This window comes from Cherax quadricarinatus, chromosome 4 (genome assembly GCF_038502225.1).
Source record: "Cherax quadricarinatus isolate ZL_2023a chromosome 4, ASM3850222v1, whole genome shotgun sequence".
In the NCBI taxonomy this organism is placed as follows: Eukaryota; Metazoa; Arthropoda; class Malacostraca; order Decapoda; family Parastacidae; genus Cherax; species Cherax quadricarinatus.
This window is the reverse complement of record NC_091295.1, coordinates 27,627,087-27,653,098: the sequence shown is the minus strand read 5'-3', so window position 1 is coordinate 27,653,098 and position 26,012 is coordinate 27,627,087. Positions and strand designations below refer to the sequence as shown.

At 38.2% G+C, this 26,012-nt stretch overlaps 1 protein-coding gene across 5 annotated transcripts in view; it reads right to left on the bottom strand.

Moving 5' to 3' along the window:
• The window catches only part of LOC128684148 (coronin-1A), a 214,757-nt gene that overhangs the window by 51,062 nt on the left and 137,683 nt on the right, over nt 1-26,012 (bottom strand). The window contains exon 12 of one of the 5 annotated variants that reach the window (XM_053770260.2): nt 9,131-9,170. The exons of the other annotated variants lie outside the window; for them this stretch is intronic. Within the exon in view, the coding sequence (XP_053626235.2) occupies nt 9,131-9,170 (40 nt within the window). The remainder of the gene's footprint in view (nt 1-9,130; nt 9,171-26,012) is intronic. 5 annotated transcript variants of the gene reach the window in all.

The following is a 26,012-nucleotide window of genomic DNA, read 5'->3' as shown; positions in this document are numbered from 1 at the left end:
GAGGAGTATGGAAGAAAGTTGAAAGTGAACATAGAAAAGAGTAAGGTGATGAGGGTATCAAATGATTTAGATAAAGAAAAATTGGATATCAAATTGGGGAGGAGTATGGAAGAAGTGAATGTTTTCAGATACTTGGGAGTTGACGTGTCGGCGGATGGATTTATGAAGGATGAGGTTAATCATAGAAGTGATGAGGGAAAAAAGGTGAGTGGTGCGTTGAGGTATATGTGGAGTCAAAAAACGTTATCTATGGAGGCAAAGAAGGGAATGTATGAAAGTATAGTAGTACCAACACTCTTATATGGGTGTGAAGCTTGGGCGGTAAATGCAGCAGCGAGGAGACGGTTGGAGGCAGTGGAGATGTCCTGTTTAAGGGCAATGTGTGGTGTAAATATTATGCAGAAAATTCGGAGTGTGGAAATTAGGAAAAGGTGTGGAGTTAATAAAAGTATTAGTCAGAGGGCAGAAGAGGGGTTGTTGAGGTGGTTTGGTCATTTAGAGAGAATGGATCAAAGTAGAATGACATGGAGAGCATATAAATCTATAGGGGAAGGAAGGTGGGGTAGGGGTCGTCCTCGAAAGGGTTGGAGAGAGGGGGTAAAGGAGGTTTTGTGGGCGAGGGGCTTGGACTTCCAGCAAGCGTGCATGAGCGTGTTAGATAGGAGTGAATGGAGACGAATGGTACTTGGGACCTGACGATCTGTTGGAGTGTGAGCAGGGTAATATTTAGTGAAGGGATTCAGGGAAACCGGTTATTTTCATATAGTCGGACTTGAGTCCTGGAAATGGGAAGTACAATGCCTGCACTTTAAAGGAGGGGTTTGGGATATTGGCAGTTTGGAGGGATATGTTGTGTATCTCTATACGTATATGCTTCTAAACTGTTGTATTCTGAGCACCTCTGCAAAAGCAGTGATAATGTGTGTGTGTGGTGAAAGTGTTGAATGATGATGAAAGTATTTTCTTTTTGGGGATTTTCTTTCTTTTTTTTGGGTCACCCTGCCTCGGTGGGAGACGACCGACTTGTTGAAAAAAAAAAAAAAAAAAAAAAAAATTCAGGGAAACCGGTTATTTTCATATAGTCGGACTTGAGTCCTGGAAATGGGAAGTATAATGCCTGCACTTTAAAGGAGGGGTTTGGGATATTGGCAGTTTGGAGGGATATGTTGTGTATCTTTATATGTATATGCTTCTAAACTGTTGTATTCTGAGCACCTCTGCAAAAACAGTGATAATGTGTGAGTGTGTTGAAAGTGTTGAATGATGATGAAAGTATTTTCTATTTGGGGATTTTCTTTCTTTTTTGGGTCACCCTGCCTGCCTCAGTGGGAGATGGCCGACTTGTTGAGAGAAAAAAAAAAAACATGAGGAGGAACACTGCAGGAGACCTGTTGGCCCATACTAGGCAGGTCTTTCACAGATCCATCCCACTAATAGAATATTTGCCCTCATAAGAACATAAGAAACACTGCAACAGGTCTATAGGTCTATGCGAGGCAGCTCCAATTCTCCTCACCGGCTTAAGCCAATACCTTGACCTAGTGAGGTCAGAAAGGTCACTTAAGGGATTAGCACTGTGTCTGACCTATTAGCTAATCAGGTCCATTTCACATCCACCCACACCCACTCATAAGACCATAACAACGTAGGAAAGAAGGAACACTGCAGCAGGCCCACTGACCTACGCAAAGCAGGTCCATGCCCCCCCCCTGATTAGCCCAATGACCCACCTAGTCAGGCCACTTCCACTTAAGGAAGGAGCACGGCATCAGACCTAGTAGCACAAGCTAGTCAGGTCCAACTCGCACCCACCCACACCCACTCATGTATTTATCTAACCTATTTTTAAAACTACACAACGTTTTAGCCTCAATAACGGTACTCGGGAGTTTGTTCCACTCATCCACAACTCTTTTACCAAACCAGTGCTTTCCTATATCCTTCCTGAATCTGAATTTTTCCAACTTGAAACCATTGCTGCGAGTCCTGTCTTGGCTGGAAATTTTCAGCACGCTATTTACATCTCCTGTTTTCCATTTATACACCTCGATCACATCCCCCCCTAATTCTGTGCCTTTCGAGAGAGTGCAGATTCAGGGCCCTCAGTCTATCCTCATAGGGAAGATTTCTGATACGTGGAATTATCTTTGTCATCCTCTTCTGTACGTTTTCCAGAGCATTTATATCCATTCTGTAATACGGTGACCAGAACTGAGCAGCATAGTCTAAATGAGGCCTAACCAAGGATATATAGAGTTGAAGAACAACCTGAGGACTTCTATTATTTATACTTCTAGATATGAAGCCAAGAATTCTATTAGCCTTATTGCAAACACTAATACACTGTTGTCTTGCTTTTAGATTACTGCTAACCAGAACTCCTAAATCCTTTTCGCAATCAGTAGTATTAAGATCTACATTATTTAGTTTATATGTCGCATGGTTATTTTCCTGTCCAACATTTAGAACTTTGCATTTGTCTATATTAAACTGCATCTGCCACTTCTCCGACCATTGCATCAGTCTATTCAAATCATCCTGGAGTGCTCTAGTGTCCTCATTAGAATGAATTGGAAGGCTTATTTTGGTGTCATTGGCAAAATTGCTTATGTCACTATTTATTCCCTCATCTATGTCGTTTATGTAAATTGTGAACAACAACGGGCCCAACACTGACCCCTGTAGAATACCGCTTGTGATGTGCCCCCATTCTGATTTCTCCCCATTTATGCAAACTTTCTGCTGCCTGTTTGTCAGCCATGCCTCTACCCAGGAAAAAATTTCTCCTATTCCATGTGCCTTAAGTTTTCTCAACAGCCTCTGATGTGGAACTCTATCGAAAGCCTTACTGAAGTCCATATACACAGTATCATATTCATTACCATGGTCTACCTCCTCAAACACCTTAGTGAAAAAAGTTAGTAAATTCGTAAGACAGGAATGCCCCTTTGTAAAACCATGTTGAGATTCATTAATCAGTCTGTGCCTATCAAGATGGCTACGAATTGCTTCGGTAATAATTGATTCCATAAATTTTCCCACTATAGAGGTAAGACTTATTGGTCTATAGTTCGAAGCCAAGGACCTGTCATCTGCCTTATAAATAGGTATTACATTTGCCATTTTCCACTTATCAGGCACTATGCCAGTTTGTAGTGATATGTTAAAAAGATTAGCCAAAGGTATGCTAAGTTCCTCTTTACATTCCTTTAACACCCTTGCAAACAGTTCATCAGGACCTGGGGATTTGTTAGGTTTTAGTTTCTCTATTTGTCTGAGGACCATGTCACTAGTTACCGCAATTGTGCATAGTTTATTATCGTCCTGTTCTACATAATCTATTATTTCAGGAATATCGCTAGTATTTTCCTGGGTGAAAACTGAGAGGAAGTAGGTATTGAGAATTTCGCACATATTCCTATCACTGTCTGTGATCTGACCAGAGTTACTCTTAAGTGGTCCTATCTTGTCCCTAATCTTACTTTTGTATACCTGAAAGAACCCTTTAGGGTTAGTCTTTGAATCCCTTGTGACCTTAGCTTCATAATCCCTTTTTGCTTTTCTTATTCCTTTCTTTATTTCTTTCTTTAATTGAATATACTGATTTCTTAACTGCCCATCCCCTCTTTTGATATGACTATATATGCCTCTCTTTTGACCAATGAGGTGTTTTAATCTATTGTTCATCCATTTGGGATCATTTTTGTTAGATCTAATTTCCCTACTCAGAACAAAAGTTGTCTGGGCAGCTAGAACTATGCTCTGAAAAACATCATATTGGCAACCAAGATTACCTACCTGACCCATAGTCAGGACATCCCAATTTAGCCCACCCAGGTAATTTTTGTCCCATGACAAAAATCCGAGACAGAGATTTGATTGCAGTTATCTGGGTAATTCCATGATATATTGAAACTAAGTCATTTCAATCAGGTTGTATTTGCATACAATCAGCAAGAAGCTCAGGAAGCGATTAGAAACTATGAAAAAAGCTGGAGAAAAAGAAGGCAACAGCATAGAGTAGGGCAGCTGGCCGCCACCACCACCACCACTGGGCACAGTGATCATGTCTTCACCTATATATACATCTGTCTTGACCACACTTGTGGTTACATATGTGACAACCTCACCACTAATCATAGATAAACACAAGCTAGGTGTGGGGCTATGGACTGGGAAGATACTAGAGTGGGAGAGTAAATGGCGGATGCTTTCTGCTGCTGCCGGCGTCGGCATCACTTGCCATATTATGGCCTGTTTTATTCATTCTAGAGTACGTAAATATCATGTTTCTATGTTATTAATATTGTTTACTATGTAATATTAGATAAATTGTGATAGATAACTAAGCTGTAGAGTTGATATTAGCATTATTTTGTCATGCCTCCTGAGAGGCTGGAACGGATTAATTGCATTTAAATTAATTTAAATGAGAAAAATTGACTCAGCATACAAACAAATCAGGATACGAACAGGTCACAGAATGGATTAAATTCCTAAGCCGAGGTTCCACTGTATATGGAATAGGTAGTAAGTTACAAAAGTCTGTAAAGCTTTTATGACAATAGGGAGGCTTAGGTTAGGGTGTGTAGGAGAGAAGATTTGATTACCCGGTGGGTAATCAAATACAAAATGGGAGTTGACATAGTTGCTTTTTACTGATGATACTGTGCTTTTGGGGGTTTCTAAAAAAAAAAGTTGCAAAGGTTAATGGACGAGTTTGGGAGGGTGTGTAAAGGTAGAAAGTTGAATATGAACATAGATAAGAATGAGGTAATGAGGGTATCAAATGATTTAGATGAAGAAAAATTGGATATCACATTGGAGGGAGGGAGTATGGAAGAAGTGAATGTTTTCACATGTTTGGGAGTTGACTTGTCAGCAGATGGGTTTATGAAGGATGAGGTTAACCATAGAATTGATGAAGGAAAAAACGTGAGTGGTGCAATGAGGTATCTGTGGAGACAAAAAAAAATGTTATCCATGGAGGCAAAGAAGGGAATGTATGTGAGTATAGTTGTGCCAACACTCTTATACGGGTGTGAAACATGGGTTGTAAATGCTGCAGCAAGGAGGCGGCTGGAGGCAGTGATGTCCTGTCTAAGGGCAATGTGTGGTGTAAATATTATGCAGAGAATTCGTAGTGTGGAAATTAGGAGGTGTGGAGTTATTAAAAGTATTAGTCAGAGGGCTGAAGAGGGGCTGTTGAGATGGTTGTTCATTTAGAGAGAATGGAACGAAGTAGATTGACTTGGAGAGTGTATAAATCTGTAGCTGAAGGAAGGCGGGGTACGGGTCGGCCCCGAAAAGGTTGGAGGGAGAGGGTAAAGGAGGTTTTGTAGGCGAGGGGCTTGGACTTCCAGCAAGCGTACGTGAGCTTGTTAGATAGGGGTAAACGGAGACGAATGGATTTTGGGACCTGATGAGCTGTTGGAGTGTGAGCAGGGTAATATTTTGTGAAGGGAGTCAGGGAAATTGGTTAGCCGGACTTGAGTCCTGGAAATGAGCAGTACGTGCTTGCATTTTAACCCCTTAACTGTCCAAATGTAGATCTACATTTTCTTGCCCAGTGCTCCGAATATTTTGAAAAATAAAAAAATAATTTTTTTTTTTTAAATGAAGAGGACATTTTTTTTACATAAAGTAATGTAAAACAAAAAATATCTAGTCAGTATTTACAGAGATATAAGGCCACAAAGTCGGCACTTGTCACTCATCTGACGGCAACATGAAGTGCTGCCACTTGCAGATGTGTTGCCGATATACCTTTTTACCTCATATTTTTTTTAATTTGTGTAATTTTTATGTTCTGATAATGACAATTTGTAGTAGTTCTTGTGATTTCAAAGTTAATCTTTGTTCTGGTCCTAATATTAGGTGCTGAAATAGTGCTCAAATAGACAGACACACAGTGACAGGTGAACATTTTTACCTACTTTTGTCAATACATATACACAGTATTTATAGGTCCCAGCAATGTTTTGGATACACTGGTGCATATAATAATAATTATAAGTAATAATAATATTTAGGTAGTAGGTTGGTAGACAGCAACCGCCCAGGGAGGTACTACCGTCCTGCCAAGTGAGTGTAAAACGAAAGCCTGTAATTGTTTTACATGATGGTAGGATTGCTGGTGTCCTTTTTTCTGTCTCTTAAACATGCAAGATTTCAGGTACATCTTGCTACTTCTACTTACACTTAGGTCACACTACACATACATGTACAAGGATATACGTACATACCCCTCTGGGTTTTCTTCTATTTTCTTTCTAGTTCTTGTTTTTTTTATTATTTTATTATCATCACACTGGCCGATTCCCACCGAGGCAGGGTGGCCCGAAAAAGAAAAACTTTCACCATCATTCACTCCATCACTGTCTTGCCAGAAGGGTGCTTTACACTACAGTTTTTAAACTGCAACATTAACACCCCTCCTTCAGAATGCAGGCACTGTACTTCCCATCTCCAGGACTCAAGTCCGGCCTGCCGGTTTCCCTGAACCCCTTCATAAATGTTACTTTGCTCACACTCCAACAGCACGTCAAGTATTAAAATCCATTTGTCTCCATTCACTCCTATCAAACACGCTCACGCATGCCTGCTGGAAGTCCAAGCCCCTCGCACACAAAACCTCTTTATTGTTTAATTCCTCTTATCTCCATGGGGAAGTGGAACAGAATTCTTCCTCCGTAAGCCATGCGGGTTGTAGGAGGCGACTAAAATGCTGGAAGCAAGGGGCTAGTAACCCCTTCTCCTATATATATTACTAAATTTGAAAGGAGAAACTTTAATTTTTCCTTTTGGGCCACCCCACCTTGGTGGGATACGGCTGGTAAGTTGAAAGAAAGAAGTAATAATAATTATGATGATGATAATAATAAGTTCCCTTGAAGCCAGTGTGTGTCACTTGTCTTATCTCTTCTCTCCACTGCTGACAATGATGAGCATCGTCTTATCTAATCTTATCTCTCCGCTGATGACAGTGGTGACATTTGATGAGCCTTCGCTTTATTTTTCACTCTTACACATAAACACGATCACTATCTACATGCACAGTATAGCACTTTGTCTGGATTTTTTGGGTTATCCTAGGTAATTTACACTATGTAGAATTGTATTTACGTGTGTGTTCCCGTGAGATAGAGACAGTCAATCAGCCAGCCTGCCAAAATTACAGATCCAGACTTGTTTCTTTTTACTTAGGGCATAGGTTATAGGACATTCTGGCAAGATGACACTTTCCTCTTAAAAGGGAAGTGTTAATATGATATGACATCAGTGAATCCTTGGTGTTTGCTGCACTGTTTGCTCTAGCTGGTGCTCCCACAAGGTACTAAATGATCCCAAATTTTTTTAATACAGTGCAAACTGAGGGTTAAGACCCATTCTATGTTGACCATGCATCTTAGACCAATCGTGCCAAATTTGGAGGAAGGAAAAATAAAACGTTGATCTACGTTTGGAACGCTAGTGGTAAGAACATAGATCTACGTTTGGACAGTTAAGGGGTTTGGGATACTGGCAGTTTGGAAGGGCATCTGAACTGTCGTATTTGGGCACCTCTGCAAAGACAGTGATTATGTATGAGTGATGGTGAAAGTTTTGAATGATAGAATTTTTTTTTTTTTTTTTTCTTTTTGGGTCACCCTGCCTTGTTGGAAATGGCCGATTTCTTAAAAAAAAAAAAATGGGTGAGCACTTTCACACAGTTTTATACTGTTCACATACAAGTGTTATTGAAGTTAACAGTAGTGTAAGACCAGTTGTTGAATAGTGATTTGCCATGCTGTAGTAATAACTCCTAACATAAAAATACGACTTCATTGACTTAAATGCTTAGTTTTTTTATTGATTATTCTATCTCCTAAGAAACAGCAACTAAATTTTAATAGCTATTTTTGGCTGCATCAGAGAAATATTAACTCTACACCTATTAATGTAATGGCAACTGGGTTTGGTCACATCTGCAATTTCATACACATTATAGTTAACTTTTGAAGAAGATTCCTTAAATGACCATTCAAGGATCTGAAAGTTTTAAGAAGCACAAGAAAAACTTTCAGCTGATTTACTAAAAATGTTTCATTCACTTTTAATCTATCAATGTTTTCCATAATTTTTGGAAAGAATAACAAATATAAAGGGGATTTTAATTATTCTAAATATTTGTAAACACCAACAAAAAGATATACAATTATATAGCAAATATGCAATAAAAATATATTAGAAATGATCATGCATAATTCAAAGTTGCATAGTTGTTGCACATCAGAAGAGTTTAGTATAAATTTGTGACAAACATTTGTGCACATCTACTCTTTTATCAAGGTAAATTTATAAAAGTAAGGTGCTTTCAGACATCATCTCACACTCAAAAGATTTTTTATTATCAATGCTCATCATAGTGAAAAAGAAAGTTAGATGAATAACAGTTTAATAAATAAATGGTAAAGCTTTAAAGCCAAAAGTATTTCTTCTGGCAAAGAAATTTATCCTTGATTGGATATATTATCAGTTTGTTTAAGTGTGATTAATACAAAGTGATAAAACACTGACAGGACATCAGCTGAAGACAGTACCTGACAAAATATACACAATTTCTCTTAACCTGTAATAAATATCACTGTCAAAGTGGTGTACCAGTTTGCATATTCCTACACAAATATTACTGTACACAAGCTCCATACTAACATGCATCATTATGGACACTTGATTTTTAAATATTTGTTTATTTTTTATGGGAAGAAAAGCCATTTTGTTTATAGAATCTGTATAAAACCAATATAAAAGAAATAATTTATTTCAGTTTTAATAACTGGCAATTACTGTATTTTTTAACACACCAAAACAATACAAATTATTAGATATTAACTACAGTAATAATGAAATAATTGGTGGATTCTCATACAAAAAAACTTTTGTTATATCTTAGTAGAATAAGTGCTATTTTTGAAAATGTTAAATTTATAGCTATCCCTGAAAAAAAAATCTTTTGATGACTTCCCTATAAAAAACAATGAAAATACATTACAATATACTCTTCTGATGATCAAGCAAAGAAAAACTGAACAGAAAACATTTCTATCCATGCAGCAAGACCTTGGGACAACCTTAGCCTACAGATCACCTTCTTCTGCAGCTGGTTCCTGTGATTCATTGGGGTTGGACTGCCGTTTAGAAAGCAACAGAAACCGATTGAGTTTTGGTATTAATAAGTATTAATACTGTTGCTCACCACATGATGAAAAATACATTCATCAAGGTGATTACAATTACATCATACTTCAAAAGAGTTCAACAGTAAATACATAATTAAAAAAAGTAATAATGCAGTGCCTTACCATTACTTACTGAAAGTCAAGTGGCAAAATATAATTAAATTTTTATATCTTGATAATTTGAATAGCACGTCAGACAATCCTAACCCTTTCATATGTCTCATACTAGAGGGATGTATTTGTAAGCTATTATATGCAATTAAATACATCTTCAATTAAGTTTTCCTTGCAGAAGTGAGAAAGCAAATAACTATAGCCCACATCAGTTACATAAATTAGTAAATAAAGATAATAACCTTTTATATATCAAAAAAAAAAAAATATAATTACTTAACTTTTTGCATTATTTCAAAAACTTAACATCTAATAATAAATGCTCGAATATCTGTACATTTTAACTATCAGATATATATATTAATATATTTCAAAAGGGTGATTTCAAACCCTTATTTGTAATGTACAATATACAGTAGGGCCCCAATTATTCAGTAGGTTAAGTTCAAGGCTACTGCCGGAAAGCAGAACTCCATTTTTTTCATTTATAAATGCATATAAATGCCAGATAACAAGTTTACACTAAGTATATTAAGCTAGCAATAGAACTAGGCATTAAAAAGTAAAATACACACACAGTATATTCATTATTTACCTCAAAATATTTGTAGTCTTAATGTAGGGCAAAAGGTGAGTAGTATTTACTCTAGGAAGTCAGGTGTGGTAGCCCTCCTGGGCACCCCACCCACACATACTATACTACGATGCTTAAAGCTCCATAGAGCGATAAAATGCATATACAGTAGACGCATTACTTGCCTTAAATTATTATTATAATCAAAAAGAAGCGCTAAGCCACAAGGGCTACTTACCTTAAAATATTTGAAATCTAGTGAGAGAAAGCTGGTAGGCCTACATATGAACGAATTGGTCTATGTGGTCAGTGTGCGCAATATAAAAAAAAATCCTGCAGCACACAATGCGTAATGAGAAAAAAAACTTTGTTTTTGGATTAAAACAGCAACTTTGCACTGTATTTTCATATGGTATTTATTTTTGTATTCTAGTTTTCCTGGTCTCATTTTATAGAATAGCAGACGTGTTACAGAAATTGAGATGATTTTGACTGGTTTTACAATGAAAAGTACCTTGAAATTGAGCTCAAAGTAGCAGAAATGTTCGATTTTTACCAAAGCTCAAAATTAAACAAATCATGCCAAGCGTCCAATACACGTTAACTGGTGAGTCTAATATTCTTTCACAAGTGCACTGATATTATTTATACCATTTCTACACTAATGCAGTAGTCTGCATAACAGTAAATCTTCTATTTTTTGTAAGAATAAGCGCTGTATAGCCCTTGTGGCTTAGCGCTTCTTTTTGATTATAATAATAATAATTTGTAAGAATAAAAATTCAAAGTGGAAAGCCAAAGAAATATAAGAGGGGTCTGGGGACGTGGCTAACAAGTAGAGAACTTGTTATTTTAGTGCCAGGAATGTCTGTCTTGTTTATTCTGGACCCTACTCGGAAATTGGCATCTTTTGAAATTTGTGTGAAATTGGCAAAATTGCTAAATTCTGACCACTTTATTGGATAGTTGAAATCGGTAAATGGGTGGTTTCTTGTACTCATTCAATAGAAAAAAATGTTCTAGCGAAATAGTTATGATTTTTGTCAACTAGTGCACTGGAATTGGCTGAAAATAGGGCTCAAAGTGGGCAAAATCGCCGATGCGTAAACATTGTTGAGACTGCTAACTTTGCGAGAGCATAATTCCGTAATTTTTCCATCAAATTTCATACTTTTGGTGTCATTATGATAGGGAAAACATTCTCTATCTTTTCATAAAAAAATAATTTTTTTTTTTTAAATTTGCAGACCCTGAGAACAAGTCTCAAGAGGGCCTGGGGACCCTGAAAAGGTTAATGGCATCCAGGCATCCTGCCTGGCCATTGGCACTTATACCTACTACGACATTAATCTCCCTAGAGCGATAAAATGCATATATAGTACACTCATTAATTACCTTAAAATATTTGTAGTCTTAATGTAGGGTGAGAGGTGAGTTTTATTTGTATGAAGTCAGGTTGGGAAGTATGGGTAGCCATGAAGGGCAGCCCTCACCACCCCACCCACACATAATGTAAACAAACTATATGAATGCGTCTGGTTTTTGTCACTTTACATTGTGTACAAGTTGTCTCCACATTGATACAGCAGAATAAATAAAGAGAAACACTCCCATTCTCATGTAACACCATTTTTAGAAGAAATGACACCCTGAGTGAAGGCATACGAAAGGAATAATTTTCTAGTTACCCCCAGAAATATTATAGTGACACATTTTCTCTGATCTTGGACTACAAGTCGCCTGGCTACCACAAGTCACCTGGCTACCACATTTCATATTTATGTTAATTTATTCTACTGTGGGGTGTATTTAGATGGATTAAGCAAAATGTCTATAATAACTTTTTATACGATATTTAATGCTCCTCAGCGATTATTATTGTGTTATTACCATAATTATTCTAATTATTATTAATATGGCATCTTCAAGACTAATAAGACACTCTTAGTGATTTTAATGTGTACCAACATGCCAGCAAAGTAAGTTTACTTAGGCACAGGTACACATACATATAATTAGGTATGTAGGTATGTAGTCCACCTGGCCTACATACCTACACCTACCTACATAGCTACACGATATTTAATGTGGCCCAGAGCCATATTAATACCAATGACAGACCATGTTCACTGAGTTTAATCGTTTATAACAACTACCTTTAGATGTCATCATAAACAAAGGGATAAGTTATGAATAATTCATGCTGAGAATTGTAAACAAAAGCATTATGTATTAAAGGGAGTGACGTAATGTTTTCCCTCCGCCCGGCTACCATACCTCCTTAGTATATAAACATAAAATGTTTTTATGTTATGTAATGTGTTTCTTATATAATTTTGAAGAAATATAATAGATGGGTTAATGAAAATGTCTATATTAATGTAAAATAAGACATTTAATGTGCTCAAAAGTGATTATTATTAGTACGTATTATGTAATGTTTTCCCACCACCTGGCAACCACACCTCCATAGCATATAAACAGCATGTTTATATACTATGTAACTTGTTTCTTATATAATTTCGAAGAAAATATCATAGATAGATTAATGAAAATGTCTATATTGACATAAAATTACACATTTAATGTGCCCAAGAGTGATTATTATTACATAATAGAGAGATGTGCTCGTGGTGAATGTAAACAAACCGAGTGGCCCGCGCAATATTTGAAAGACCACTTGCCGTATAGAAAGTTTTGGTCATAATTTGAAATCGCCTTATTAGCGGAACGCTGAAAAGCGGGGCCCTACTGTACCTCTCATTCATAGCTGTGCTTATTCAGGTTCTGTTCTTACATAATAGAAATAAAATAAGTAGTATGTTTGAAATACAAATATTTACCCATGTTAAGCAAAATACAAGCAAACCAATTCTATTATAAAGTATTAACACTGGTTATACTGCTCCAATCTGTCATTCAGAACCCTGGCATAATTTACAGTATTTCCATAGGTAAATGGCTACATCTACCTTAATGGCACATTTATTAAACTTTAACAAATGTGTAATTAGGCTGTCTATTTAGCTAACTACTGTCAGTAGTAGCACCAATAATTACATAGTGTTAAAATACTGTACTTCAAGACCAACCATATCAGCAAATAATTCACTTCACCTCTAGCTAGTCACAAATCATCAGTTATCTAATAAATTTATATCTCGTTATGTTTTATAAATACTTTCACTACATGTAATTGTGTAACTCTTCCAGTTCCTTCTGATTTATACCCAAAAGTTATACAGCCTCTCTTGACTTAGTGATGTACTCATTTACCGACCACTCGAACTTATGACCAGCTCTCCAACCAGTGTGCAAGCCTAAATATTATTATATTAGAGCTGATTTTCTCTATTCTGTTTATTACAGTACACAGTACACTAAGTGTAATAACATTTAAAATTAGAGTAGGGCCCTGCTTTATGGCATTTCACCATATGGCATTCTCCTAATACTGACATTTCAAATTATGACCAAAACTCTTTATACAGCTCCCCTCACCTGTCTGTCTAATATGGTCACCATGCCCCACCTGGTTTGTGGACACTCTCTGTGAGCAACGCAACTCTCCATTATGTCTGGAAACTTTCCAAAATTTCAATTGTTTTAAAGTTATTTCATATTTTACATATACTCTGATAATTATACTTAAGTATACCTGTACCTAAATAAATTTACACACTGTGCTGGCATGCAGGTAAATGTTGAAATCACTAAGAGTCTTATTAGTCTTGAAGATGCCATATTAATAATGATAATAATTATTTTTTTTTATTATCACACTGGCCGATTCCCACCAGGGCAGGGTGGCCAGAAAAAGAAAAACTTTCAACATCATTCACTCCATCACTGTCTTGCCAGAAGGGTGCTTTACACTACAGTTTTTAAACTGCAACATTAACACCCCTCCTTCAGAGTGCAGGCACTGTACTTCCCATCTCCAGGACTCAAGTCCGGCCTGCCGGTTTCCCTGAATCCCTTCATAAATGTTACTTTGCTCACACTCCAACAGCACGTCAAGTATTAAAAACCATTTGTCTCCATTCACTCCTATCAAACACGCTCACGCATGCCTGCTGTAAGTCCAAGCCCCTCGCACACAAAACCTCCTTTACCCCCTCCCTCGGCCGACCCCTACCCTGCCTTCCTTCCACTACAGACTGATACACTCTTGAAGTCATTCTGTTTCGCTCCATTCTCTCTACATGACCGAATCACCTCAACAACCCTTCCTCAGCACTCTGGACAACAGTTTTGGTAATCCCGCACCTCCTCCTAACTTCCAAACTACGAATTCTCTGCATTATATTCACACCACACATTGCCCTCAGACATGACATCTCCACTGCCTCAAGCCTTCTCCTCGCTGCAACATTCATCACCCATGCTTCACACCCATATAAGAGCGTTGGTAAAACTATACTCTCATACATTCCCCTCTTTGTCTCCACAGACTCTTAAGTGCACCACTCACCCTTTTCCCCTCATCAATTCTATGACTCACCTCATCATTCATAGAACCATCCGCTGACACGTCCACTCCCAAATATCTGAATACATTCACATCCTCCATACTCTCTCCCTCCAATCTGATATCCAATCTTTCATCACCTAATCTTTTTGTTATCCTCATAACCTTACTCTTTCCTGTATTCACTTTTAATTTTCTTCTTTTGCATACCCTACCAAATTCATCCACCAATCTCTGCAACTTCTCTTCAGAATCTCCCAAGAGCACAGTGTCATCAGCAAACAGCAACTGTGAGAACTCCCACTTTATGTGTGATTCTTTATCTTTTAACTCCACGCCTCTTGCCAAGACCCTCACATTTACTTCTCTTACAACCCCATCTATAAATATATTAAACAACCACGGTGACATCACACATCCTTGTCTAAGGCCTACTTTTACTGGGAAATAATTTCCCTCTTTCCTATATACTCTAACTTGAGCCTCACTATCCTCGTAAAAACTCTTCACTGCTTTCAGTAACCTGCCTGCTACACCATACACCTGCAACATCTGCCACATTGCCCCCCTATCCACCCTGTCATACGCCTTTTCCAAATCCATAAATGCCACAAAGACCTCTTTAGCCTTATCTAAATACTGTTCACTTGTGTTTCACTGTAAACACCTGGTCCACACACCCCCTACCTTTCTTAAAGCCTCCTTGTTCATCTGCTATCCTATTCTCCATCTTACTCTTAATTCTTTCAATAATAACTCTACCATACACTTTACCAGGTATACTCAACAAACTTATCCCCCTATAATTTTTGCACTCTCTTTTGTCCCCTTTGCCTTTATACAAAGGAACTATGCATGCTCTCTGCCAATCCCTAGGTACCTTACCTTCTTCCATACATTTATTAAATAATTGCACCAACCACTCCAAAACTATATCCCCACCTGCTTTTAACATTTCTATCTTTATCCCATCAATCCCGGCTGCCTTACCCCCTTTCATTTTACCTACTGCCTCACGAACTTCCCCCACACTCACAACTGGCTCTTCCTCACTCCTACAAGATGTTATTCCTCCTTGCCCTATACATGAAATCACAGCTTCCCTATCTTCATCAACATTTAACAATGCCTCGAAATATTCCCTCCATCTTCCCAATACCTCTAACTCTCCTCTCCTATTTTTAACTGACAAATCCATTTGTTCTCTAGGCTTCCTTAACTTGTTAATCTCACTCCAAAACTTTTTCTTATTTTCAACAAAATTTGTTGATAACATCTCACCCACTCTCTCATTTGCTCTCTTTTTACATTGCTTCACCACTCTCTTAACCTCTCTCTTTCTCCATATACTCTTCCCATCACTTCTACTTTGTAAAAACTTCTCATATGCTAACTTTTTCTCCCTTACTACTCTCTTTACATCATCATTCCACCAATCGCTCCTCTTCCCTCCCGCACCCACCTTCCTGTAACCACAAACTTCTGCTGAACACTCCAGCACTACATTTTTAAACCTACCCCATACCTCTTCGACCCCATTGCCTATGCTCTCATTAGCCCATCTATCCTCCAATAGCTGTTTATATCTTACCCTAACTGCCTCCTCTTTTAGTTTATAAACCTTCACCTCTCTCTTCCCTGATGCTTCTATTCTCTTTGTATCCCATCTACCTTTTACTCTCAGTGTAGCTACAACTAGAAAGTGATCTAATATATCTGTGGCCCCTCTATAAACATGTACATCCTGAAGTCTACTCAACAGTCTTTTATCTACCAATACATAATCCAACAAACTACTGTCATTTCGCCCTACATCATATCTTGTATACTTATTTATCCTCTTTTTCTTAAAATATGTATTACCTATAACTAAAACCCTTTTATACAAAGTTCAATCAAAGGGCTCCCATTTTCATTTACACCTGGCACCCCAAACTTACCTACCACACCCTCTCTAAAAGTTTCTCCTACTTTAGCTTTCAGGTCCCCTACCACAATTACTCTCTCACTTGGTTCAAAGGCTCCTATACATTCACTTAACATCTCCCAAAATCTCTCTCTCTCTCCTCTACATTCCTCTCTTCTCCAGGTGCATACACCCTTATTATGACCCACTTTTTGCATCCAACCTTTACTTTAATCCACATAATTCTTGAATTTACACATTCATATTCTCTTTTCTCCTTCAATAACTGATCCTTCAACATACTGCTACCCCTTCCTTTGCTCTAACTCTCTCAGATACTCCAGATTTAATCCCATTTATTTCCCCCCACCAAAACAAAAATAATCACTTTGAGGCACATTAAATATCATATTTTTTTTTTTTTAACAAGTCGGCCATCTCCCACCGAGGCAGGGTGACCCAAAAAAAGAAAGAAAATCCCCAAAAAGAAAATACTTTCATCATCATTCAACACTTTCACTTCACCCACACATCATCACTGTTTTTGCAGAGGTGCTCAGAATACAACAGTTTAGAAGCATATACGTATAAAGATATACAACACATCCCTCCAAACTGCCAATATCCCAAACCCCTCCTTTGAAGTGCAGGCATCATACTTCCCATTTCCAGGACTCAAGTCCAGCTATATAAAAATAACTGGTTTCCCTGAATCCCTTCACTAAATATTTCCCTGCTCACACTCCAACAGCTCATCAGGACCCAAATACCATTCGTTTCCATTCACTCCTAACATGCTCACGCACGCTTGCTGGAAGTCCAAGCCCCTCGCCCACAAAACCTCCTTTAGCCCCTCCCTCCAACCTTTTCGAGGATGACCCCAACCTCGCCTTCCTTCCCCTACAGATTTATACGCTCTCCGTGTCATTCTACTTTGATCCATTCTCTCTAGATGACCAAACCAACTCAAGAACCCCTCTTCAGCTCTCTGACTAATACTTTTATTAACTCCACACCTTCTCCTATTTTCCAAACTCCAATTTTCTGCATAATATTCACACCACACATTGCTCTTAGACAGGACATCTCCAATGCCTCCAACTGCCTCCTCGCTGCAGCATTTACAACCGAAGCTTCACACCCATATAAGAGTGTTGGTACTACTATACATTCATACATTCCCTTTTTTGCCTCCACAGACAACATTTTTTGTCTCCACATATACCTCAATGCACCACTCGCCTTTTTTCCTACATCAATTCTATGAGTAACCTCATCCTTCATAAATCCATCTGCTAACACGTCAACTCCCAAATACAGTGGACCCTCGGTTCGCGATATTAATTCGTTCCTGAGAGCTCATCGTAAACCATAATTATCGGAAAGCGAATCAATTTTCCCCATAAGAAATAATGGAAATCAAATTAATCCGTGCAAGACACCCAAAAGTATGAAAAAAAAAAACTTTTACCACATGAAATATTAAGTTTAATGCAATAGAATAATTGCAATGACAACAATAACAATATAATAATTGACACTTACCTTTAATGAAGATCTGGTGATGATTGATGGGATGGGAGGAGGGAAGTATGTTGAACCTATTGTTTAGAAGGGGAATCCCCCTCCATTAGGACTTAAGGTAGCTTTTCCTCCTGAGTAATGTAGATCCTGCTTGACAATTTCTTCCAAAACAGGCCTGTTTTGTCACAATCAAACACTTGTTCAGGTTTCAATCCTTCAGCCTCTATGTACTCCTTGAATTCATGCACATACACTGTATTTTTCAGCCGCTTTGTGGTCTGAACTGGCAGCCTCACCATGCCTAAATCACACTATGTATGCCACTACGATTCTTAAATCTTTCAAACCAACCTTTGCTGGCCTTAAATTCACTCACATCACCACTAGTTGCAGGCAATTTCTTTACCAAATCGTCATGCGACTGCCTAGCCTTTTCACAAATGATCGCTTGAGAGATGCTATCTCCTCCCATCTGTTTTTCATTTATCCACACCAATAACAGTCTCTCAACATTTTCTAACACTTGTGGTCGCTGTTTCGTAATCACAGCTGCACCTTTTGCAAGAACAGCTTCCTTGATTGCCGCTTTCTTGCTCACTATAGTAGAGATGGTTGATTGGGGTTTACTATACAACCTAACCAGCTCCAATACACGCACTCCACTTTCATACTTTGCAATTATCTCTTTCTTCATTTCAATAGTCATTAGCACCCTTGGTCTCGAAGGGTTGGCACTAGAAGCTTTCTTGGGGCCCATGGTGACTTATTTTGCAGAAACAAGCACCAAAAACAGTGATAATATGGATAATATAGAATGTACCGAATGTATCCTTAGATGCACGCACACTGGCTGGCTTGTAAACACTGGACACGTCTCATACGAATCGTATCGCATACCGGGCTTTGTATTGGGAAGCGAGGCAAATTTTTTTTGATCAAATGCATCGGCTACCGGATTTATCGGATACTGATAGCATTGGGAACTGGGGGTCCACTGTATCTGAAAAGATTCACTTCTTCCATACTACTCCTCTCCAATTTGATATCCAATTTTTCTTTATCTAAATCATTTGATACCCTCATCACCTTACTCTTTTCTATATTCACTTTCAACTTTCTACCTTACACACACTACCAAACTCGTCCACTAACCTTTGCAGTTTTTCTTTAGAATTTCCCTTAAGCACAGAATCATCAGCAAAAAGTAACTGTGTCAATTCCCATTTTGTATTTGATTTCCCATAATTTAATCCCACCCCTCTCCCAAACACCCTAGCATTTACTTTTTTTACAACCCCATCTATAAATAAATAACCATGGTGACATTACACATCCCTGTCTAAGACCTACTTTTACCGGGAAGTAGTCTCCCTCTCTTCTACACACCCTAACCTGAGCCTCACTATCCTCATAAAAACTCTTCACAGCATTTAGTAACTTACCACCTATTCCATATACTTGCAACATCTGTCACACTGCTCCCCTATCCACTCTATCATATGCCTTTTCTAAATCCATAAATGCAATAAAAACTTCCTTACCTTTATCTAAATACTGTTCACATATATGCTTCAATGTAACACTAATCTACACATCCCCTACCCACTCTAAAACCTCCTTGCTCATCCGCAATCCTACATTCTGTCTTACCTCTAATTCTTTCAATTATAACCCTACCGTACACTTTTCCTGGTATACTCAGTAAACTTATTCCTCTATAATTTTTACAATCTCTTTTATCCCACTTCCCTTTATATAAAGGGACTATACATGCTCTCTGCCAATCCCTAGGTACCTTCCCCTCTTTCATACATTTATTAAAGAAAAATACAAACCACTCCAACACTATATCCCCCCTGCTTTTAACATTTCTGTCATGATTCCGTCAATTCCAGCTGCTTTACCCCCTTTCATTCTACGTAATGTTTCATGCACCTCCCCCACACTCGCATCCTGCTCTTCTTCACTCCTAAAAGATGGTATACCTCCCTGGCCAGTGCATGAAATTACCGCCTCCCTTTCTTCGTCAACATTTAAAAGTTCCTCAAAATATTCTCGCCATCTACCCAATACCTCCATCTCCCATCTACTTACTCCCCTACTCTGTTTTTAACTGACATATCCATTTGTTCCCTAGGCTTTCTTAACTTGTTTAACTCGCTCCAAAATTTCTTCTTATTTTCAGTAAAATTTCTTGACAGTTCCTCTCCCACTCCATCATCTGCTCTCCTTTTGCACTCTCTCACCACTCTCTTCACCTTTCTTTTACTCTCCATATAACACTTCTGCTTTGTAAAAACTTCTCATAAGGTACCTTTTTCTCTTTTATCACACCCTTTACTTCATCATTCCACCAATCACTCCTCTTTCCTCCTGCACCCACCCTCCTATAACCACAAACTTCTGCCCCACATTCTAATACTGCATTTTAAAACTATTCCAACCCTCTTCAACCCCCCACTACTCATACTTGCACCTGCCCACCTTTCTGCCAACAGTTTCTTATATCTCACCCGAACTTCCTACTCCCTTAGTTTAAACACTTTCACCTCCCTCTTACTTGTTGTCATTTTCCTCTTGTCCCATCTACCTCTTACTCTAACTGTAGCTACAACTAAATAACGATCCGATATATCAGTTGCCCCTCTATAAACGTGTACATCCTGGAGCCTACCCATCAACCTTTTATCCACCAATACATAATCTAATAAACTACTTTCATTACGTGCTATATCATACCTTGTATATTTATTTATCCTCTTTTTCATAAAATATGTATTACTTATTACCACACCTCTTTCTACACATAGCTCAATTAAAGGCTCCCCATTTTCATTTTCCCCTGGCACCCCAAATTTACCTACTACTCCCTCCACAACATTTTTGCCCACTTTAGCATTGAAATCCCCAACCACAAGTACTCTCACACTTGGTTCAAAACTCTCCACGCATTCACTCAACATTTCCCAAAATCTCTCTTTCCTCTACACTTCTCTATTGTCCAGGTGCATATACGTTTACTATAACTCACTTTTCACATCCAACCTTTATTTTACTCCACAAAATCCTTGAATTAATACATTTATAGTCCTTCTTCTCCTGCCATAACTTAACCTTCAACATTATTGCTACTCCTTCTTTAGCTTTAACTCTATTTGAAACCCCTGACCTAATCCCATTTATTCCTCTCCACTGAAACTCTCCCATCCCCTTCAGCTTTGTTTCACTTAAAGCCAGGACATCCAGCTTCTTCTCATTCATAACATCCACAATCATCTCTTTCTTATCATTTGCGCAACATCCATGCACATTCAGACATCCCACTTTGACAATTTTCTTCTTCTTATTCTTTTTAGTAATTATTACAGGAAAAGCAGTTACTAGCCCATTATGTTAATAATGTTAATATAGACATTTTGATTAATCCATGTATGATATTTTATTCAAAATTATATAATAAACATGCTACGTAACATATAAACATGATAAATATACCCACAGTAGAATTAATATAAATATGAGAAGTTTTTGCCAGTCGTCTTGCCAGAAAGAATAACGTTTTCTCTAATACAACACAAAAGAAAATGTGTACACAATAATGTTACTGTAGAAAATTATTCCTTTCGTATGCCTTCGTTCAGTGTTATTCCTTCTAAAAATGGTGTTTTACATGAGAATGGGAGTGTTGTTCTTGTTTTGTTCTACTTTACCAACATGGAGATAACTTGTACACAATGTAAGGTGTTTGTAGTATTATGGTATAAGATTCACACAGGGGAATGAACATGTATCTACCAAAACCAGACACGCTCATCTGTTTGTTTACATACTCTGCGGCTCTGTCATCTCATTTTTATAAATATTTTAAGGTAAGTAATGAGCGTACTGTATATGCATTTTACCGTTCTAGGGAGCTTCAAATGTCGTAGTAGGTGGGGCGGCTAGGCGGGCTACCATACCTCCCACCCCTGACTTTCTACAAATACTATTCACCTCTTACCCTACATAAGACCATGAAGACTACAAATATTTTAAGTAATGAGTATACTGTATATGCATTTTATTCCTCTAGGGTACTTTAAATGTCATAGTACAGTGGACCCCCACCTTACGATGGCATCACGTTACGTTAAATCCACCATACGATACATTTTAACACAAAAATCTTGCCTCGCCTCACGCTAAAAAATTCACCTCACGCGATTTGTCCGAGACACGTCCCACGTGTGGCCTGAGCGCGCCTCAGCTGCCCCATTGGTGCCAGTGTTTACAAGCCAGACAGTGCGGTTGCATCCACGCATACAATCGGAACATTTCATATTATCACAGCGTTTTTAGTGATCGTACCTGCAAAATAAGTCACCATGGGCCCCAAGAAAGCTTCTAGTGCCAACCGTGTGGTAAAAACGGTGAAAATTACTATGGAAATGAAGAAAGAGATAATTGCTAAGTACGAAAGTGGAATGCATGTCTCGGAGCTGACCAGGTTGTATACCAAACCCCAATCGCTACTATCGTGGCCAACAAAACGGCAATCAAGGAAGCTGTCCTTGTAAAAGGTGCAACTTTGTTTTCGAATAAGAGATCACAAGTACTCGAAGATGTTGAGAGACTGTTATTGGTGTGGATAAACGAAAAACAGATAGCAGGAGATAGCATCTCTCAAGCGATCATAAGTGAAAAGGCTAGGAAGTTGCATGAGGATTTAATTAGAAAAATGCCTGCAACTAGTGGTGATGTGAGTGAATTTAAGGCCAGCAAAGGTTGGTTTGAGAGATTTAAGAATCGCAGTGGCATACATAGTGTGATAAGGCATGGTGAGGCTGCCAGTTCGGACCAAAAAGCGGCTGAAAAATATGTGAAGGAATTCAAGGAGTACATAGACAGAGAAGGACTGAAACCTGAACAAGTGTTTAATTGTGACGAAACAGGCCTGTTTTGGAAGAAAATGCCAAACAGGACCTACATTACTCAGGAGGAAAAGGCACTCCCAGGACATAAGCCTATGAAAGACAGGCTTACTCTCTTGATGTGTGGCAATGCTAGTGGTGATTACAAAGTGAAGCCTTTATTGGTGTATCACTCTGAAACTCCCAGAGTGTTCAGGAGAAACAATGTCCTCAAGGGTAATTTGTGTGTGCTGTGGAGGGCAAACACTAAGGCATGGGTCACTAGGGACTTTTTCTATGACTGGTTACACCATCCATTTGCCCCCACTGTGAAAAATTACCTCCTGGAAAATAAATTGGACCTTAAGTGCCTCCTGGTATTAGACAATGCTCCTGGTCACCCTTCAGACTTGGGAAACTGACTTTCTGGGGACATGAGCTTCATTGTCAAGTTTTTGCCTCCTAATACCATTCCTCTCCTGCAGCCCATGGACCAGCAGGTCATTTCAAACTTCAAAAAACTCTACACAAAAGCTATGTTTCAAAAGTGCTTTGTAGTGACCTCAGACACTTGACTGACTCTAAGAGAGTTTTGGAAAGATCACTTTAGTATCCTCAGTTGTGTAAACCTTATAGGTAAGGCTTGGGAGGGAGTGACTAAGAGGACCTTGAACTCTGCTTGGAAGAAACTGTGGCTAGAATGTGTAGACAAAAGGGATTTTGAAGGATTTGAGGCTAACCCTGAGAGCGTATATCAGCTATGGAATCAATTGTGGCATTGGGAAAGTCCTTGGGGCTGGAGGTTAGTGGGGAGGATGTGGACGAGTTGGTGGAGGAGGACAATGAAGAACTAACCACTGATGAGCTGCAAGATCATCTTCAACAGCAAAAGGCCAGACCTGAGGAAAGTGCTTCGGAGGAGGGGAGAGAGAAATTGAAGAAGTTGCCTATTTCAAAGATTAAGGAAATGTGTGCAAAGTGGCTTGAAGTGCAAACCTTTATGGATGAAAATCACCCTCACACAGCTATTGCAAGCCGTGCTGGTGACTATATTACAATGACAATGTTGTGAACCACTTTAGACAAATCATAAAGGAACGGGAGGTACAGGCCTCTATGGACAGATATGTTGTGCGACAGAGGTCCAGTGACTCTCAAGCTAGTCCTAGTGGCATTAACCCTTTCAGGGTTTCGGCCGTACTAGTACAGCTTACACACCAGGGTTTTTGACGTACTAGTACGCCTAACTTCTAGTGCCCTCAAATCTAGCGAGAGAAAGCTGGTAGGCCTACATATGAAAGAATGGGTCTATGTGGTCAGTGTGCGCAGTATAAAAAAAATCCTGCAGCACACAGTGCGTAATGAGAAAAAAAAAACTTTGACCGTGTTTTTGGATTAAAACAGCGACTTTGCACTGTATTTTTATATGGTATTTATTGTTGTATTCTAGTTTTTCTGGTCTCATTCTATAGAATGGAAGACATATTACAATGAAAAGTACAATGAAAAGTACCTTGAAATTGAGCTCAAAGTAGCAGAAATGTTCGATTTTTACCAAAGTTCAAAAGTAAACAAATCATGCTAAGCATCCATTACACATCAACTGGTGAGTCTAATATTCTCTCGCAAGTGCACCGATATTATTTATACCATTTTTTACACTAATGCAGTAGTCTGCATAACAGTAAATCTTCTATTTTTTGTGAGAATAAAAATTCAAAGTGGAAAGCAAAAGAATGTAAGAGGGGCATTAGGACACGACTAATGAACAGAGGAAATGTCATTTTAGTGCCAGGAATGTCTTTCTTGTTTATTTTGGACCCTATTTGGAAATTGGCATGTTTTGAAATTTGTGTGAAATTGGCAAAATTGCTAACAATTTTTTTTTTTTTGAAATTTGGGTGACCCTGAGAACAAGTCTCTGAGAGGGCCTGTCAACCCTGAAAGGGTTAACAACTTCCACACACTCCTCTCCTCCCATCCCATCAATCATCACCAGATCTTCAATAAAGGTAAGTGCCAGTTTGTGTGTATTAAAATTAATATTTCATGTGGTAAAATTTTTTTTTTTTCATACTTTGGGGTGTCAGGAACGGATTAATTTGATTTCCATTACATGTATGTATTTCTTATGGGGAAAATTAATTCACCTTACGATAATTTCGGCATACGATGAGCTCTCAGGAACGGATTAATATCGTAAGGTAGGGGTCCACTGTATATTACGTGTGGAGTGGATTGGCCAGGAGGACTACCATACCTCCCACACCTGACTTTTTGCAATAAATACTACTCACCTCTCACTCTACATTAGGACTACAAATATTTTGAGGTAAGTAATGCATGTACTGTGTGTGTATATTATTTTTTATTGCTTTTTAATGCCTAGTTCTATTGCTAACTTAATATATGTTAGTGTAAACTTGTTAGCTGACATTTATATGCATTTATAAGTAGAAAAAATGGCATTCTTCTTTCCAGCGATGTCCACTTTCAGGCGGTAGCCTGGAACCTACCTGCCATATAAGTGGGGCCCTACTGTATACCAGAAATGTTATAAATGGTACAAAGGTGACATTAAATTGGTTCCAGAAGGCTGTTTGACTATGAAAAAAAATTTTCCCAACCAATTTTCTTTTTGGTAGGCTGTTATCACTAACCCTCTTAGGTCCCATTGTGACTTATTTATACAATATAAAAAAAAAAATATGAAAAAACATGAAATATTGTATTAATGTTGGTAGAATTACCGACAATATGTTAGGTAAAAGGATGCAAGTGCACCTAATGTGACATATTGTGGCAATGTTTTGCTCTCCAGGAGCTTTATCAAGCCATTACAAACAATACATGGACACAGAGGGTATATATAGGCTTAGAGTGAGGTAATACTAATGGTGGTAGTATTATTAGTTGTAGTAGTAGTAGCAGCAATACAATATGGCAGAACAATCAAGTTGCACATGAGCAAGTAGCTTTTGTGACTTTTTTACTCATGTGCATGTTGATTGTTTTACCATATTGTATTACTACTACTACAATTAATATTACTACTACTACTACTACTACCACCACTGGTATTACATCACTCTAAGCCTATATATATACCCCCTGACCCCATATATTGTTTGTAATGGCTTGATAAAGTTCCTGGAGAGTGAAATGTTACCACAACAAAATGTCACATTAGTTGCACTTGTGTTCTTTTACCTAACAAACACAAAATAGTTTACAGCCAAGTTCTGGCAAGTCGTGTTTGTTTGGTCGAGTGCCAAGCAAACTGTTGACTACTGAGCAATTTGTTTATCGAACA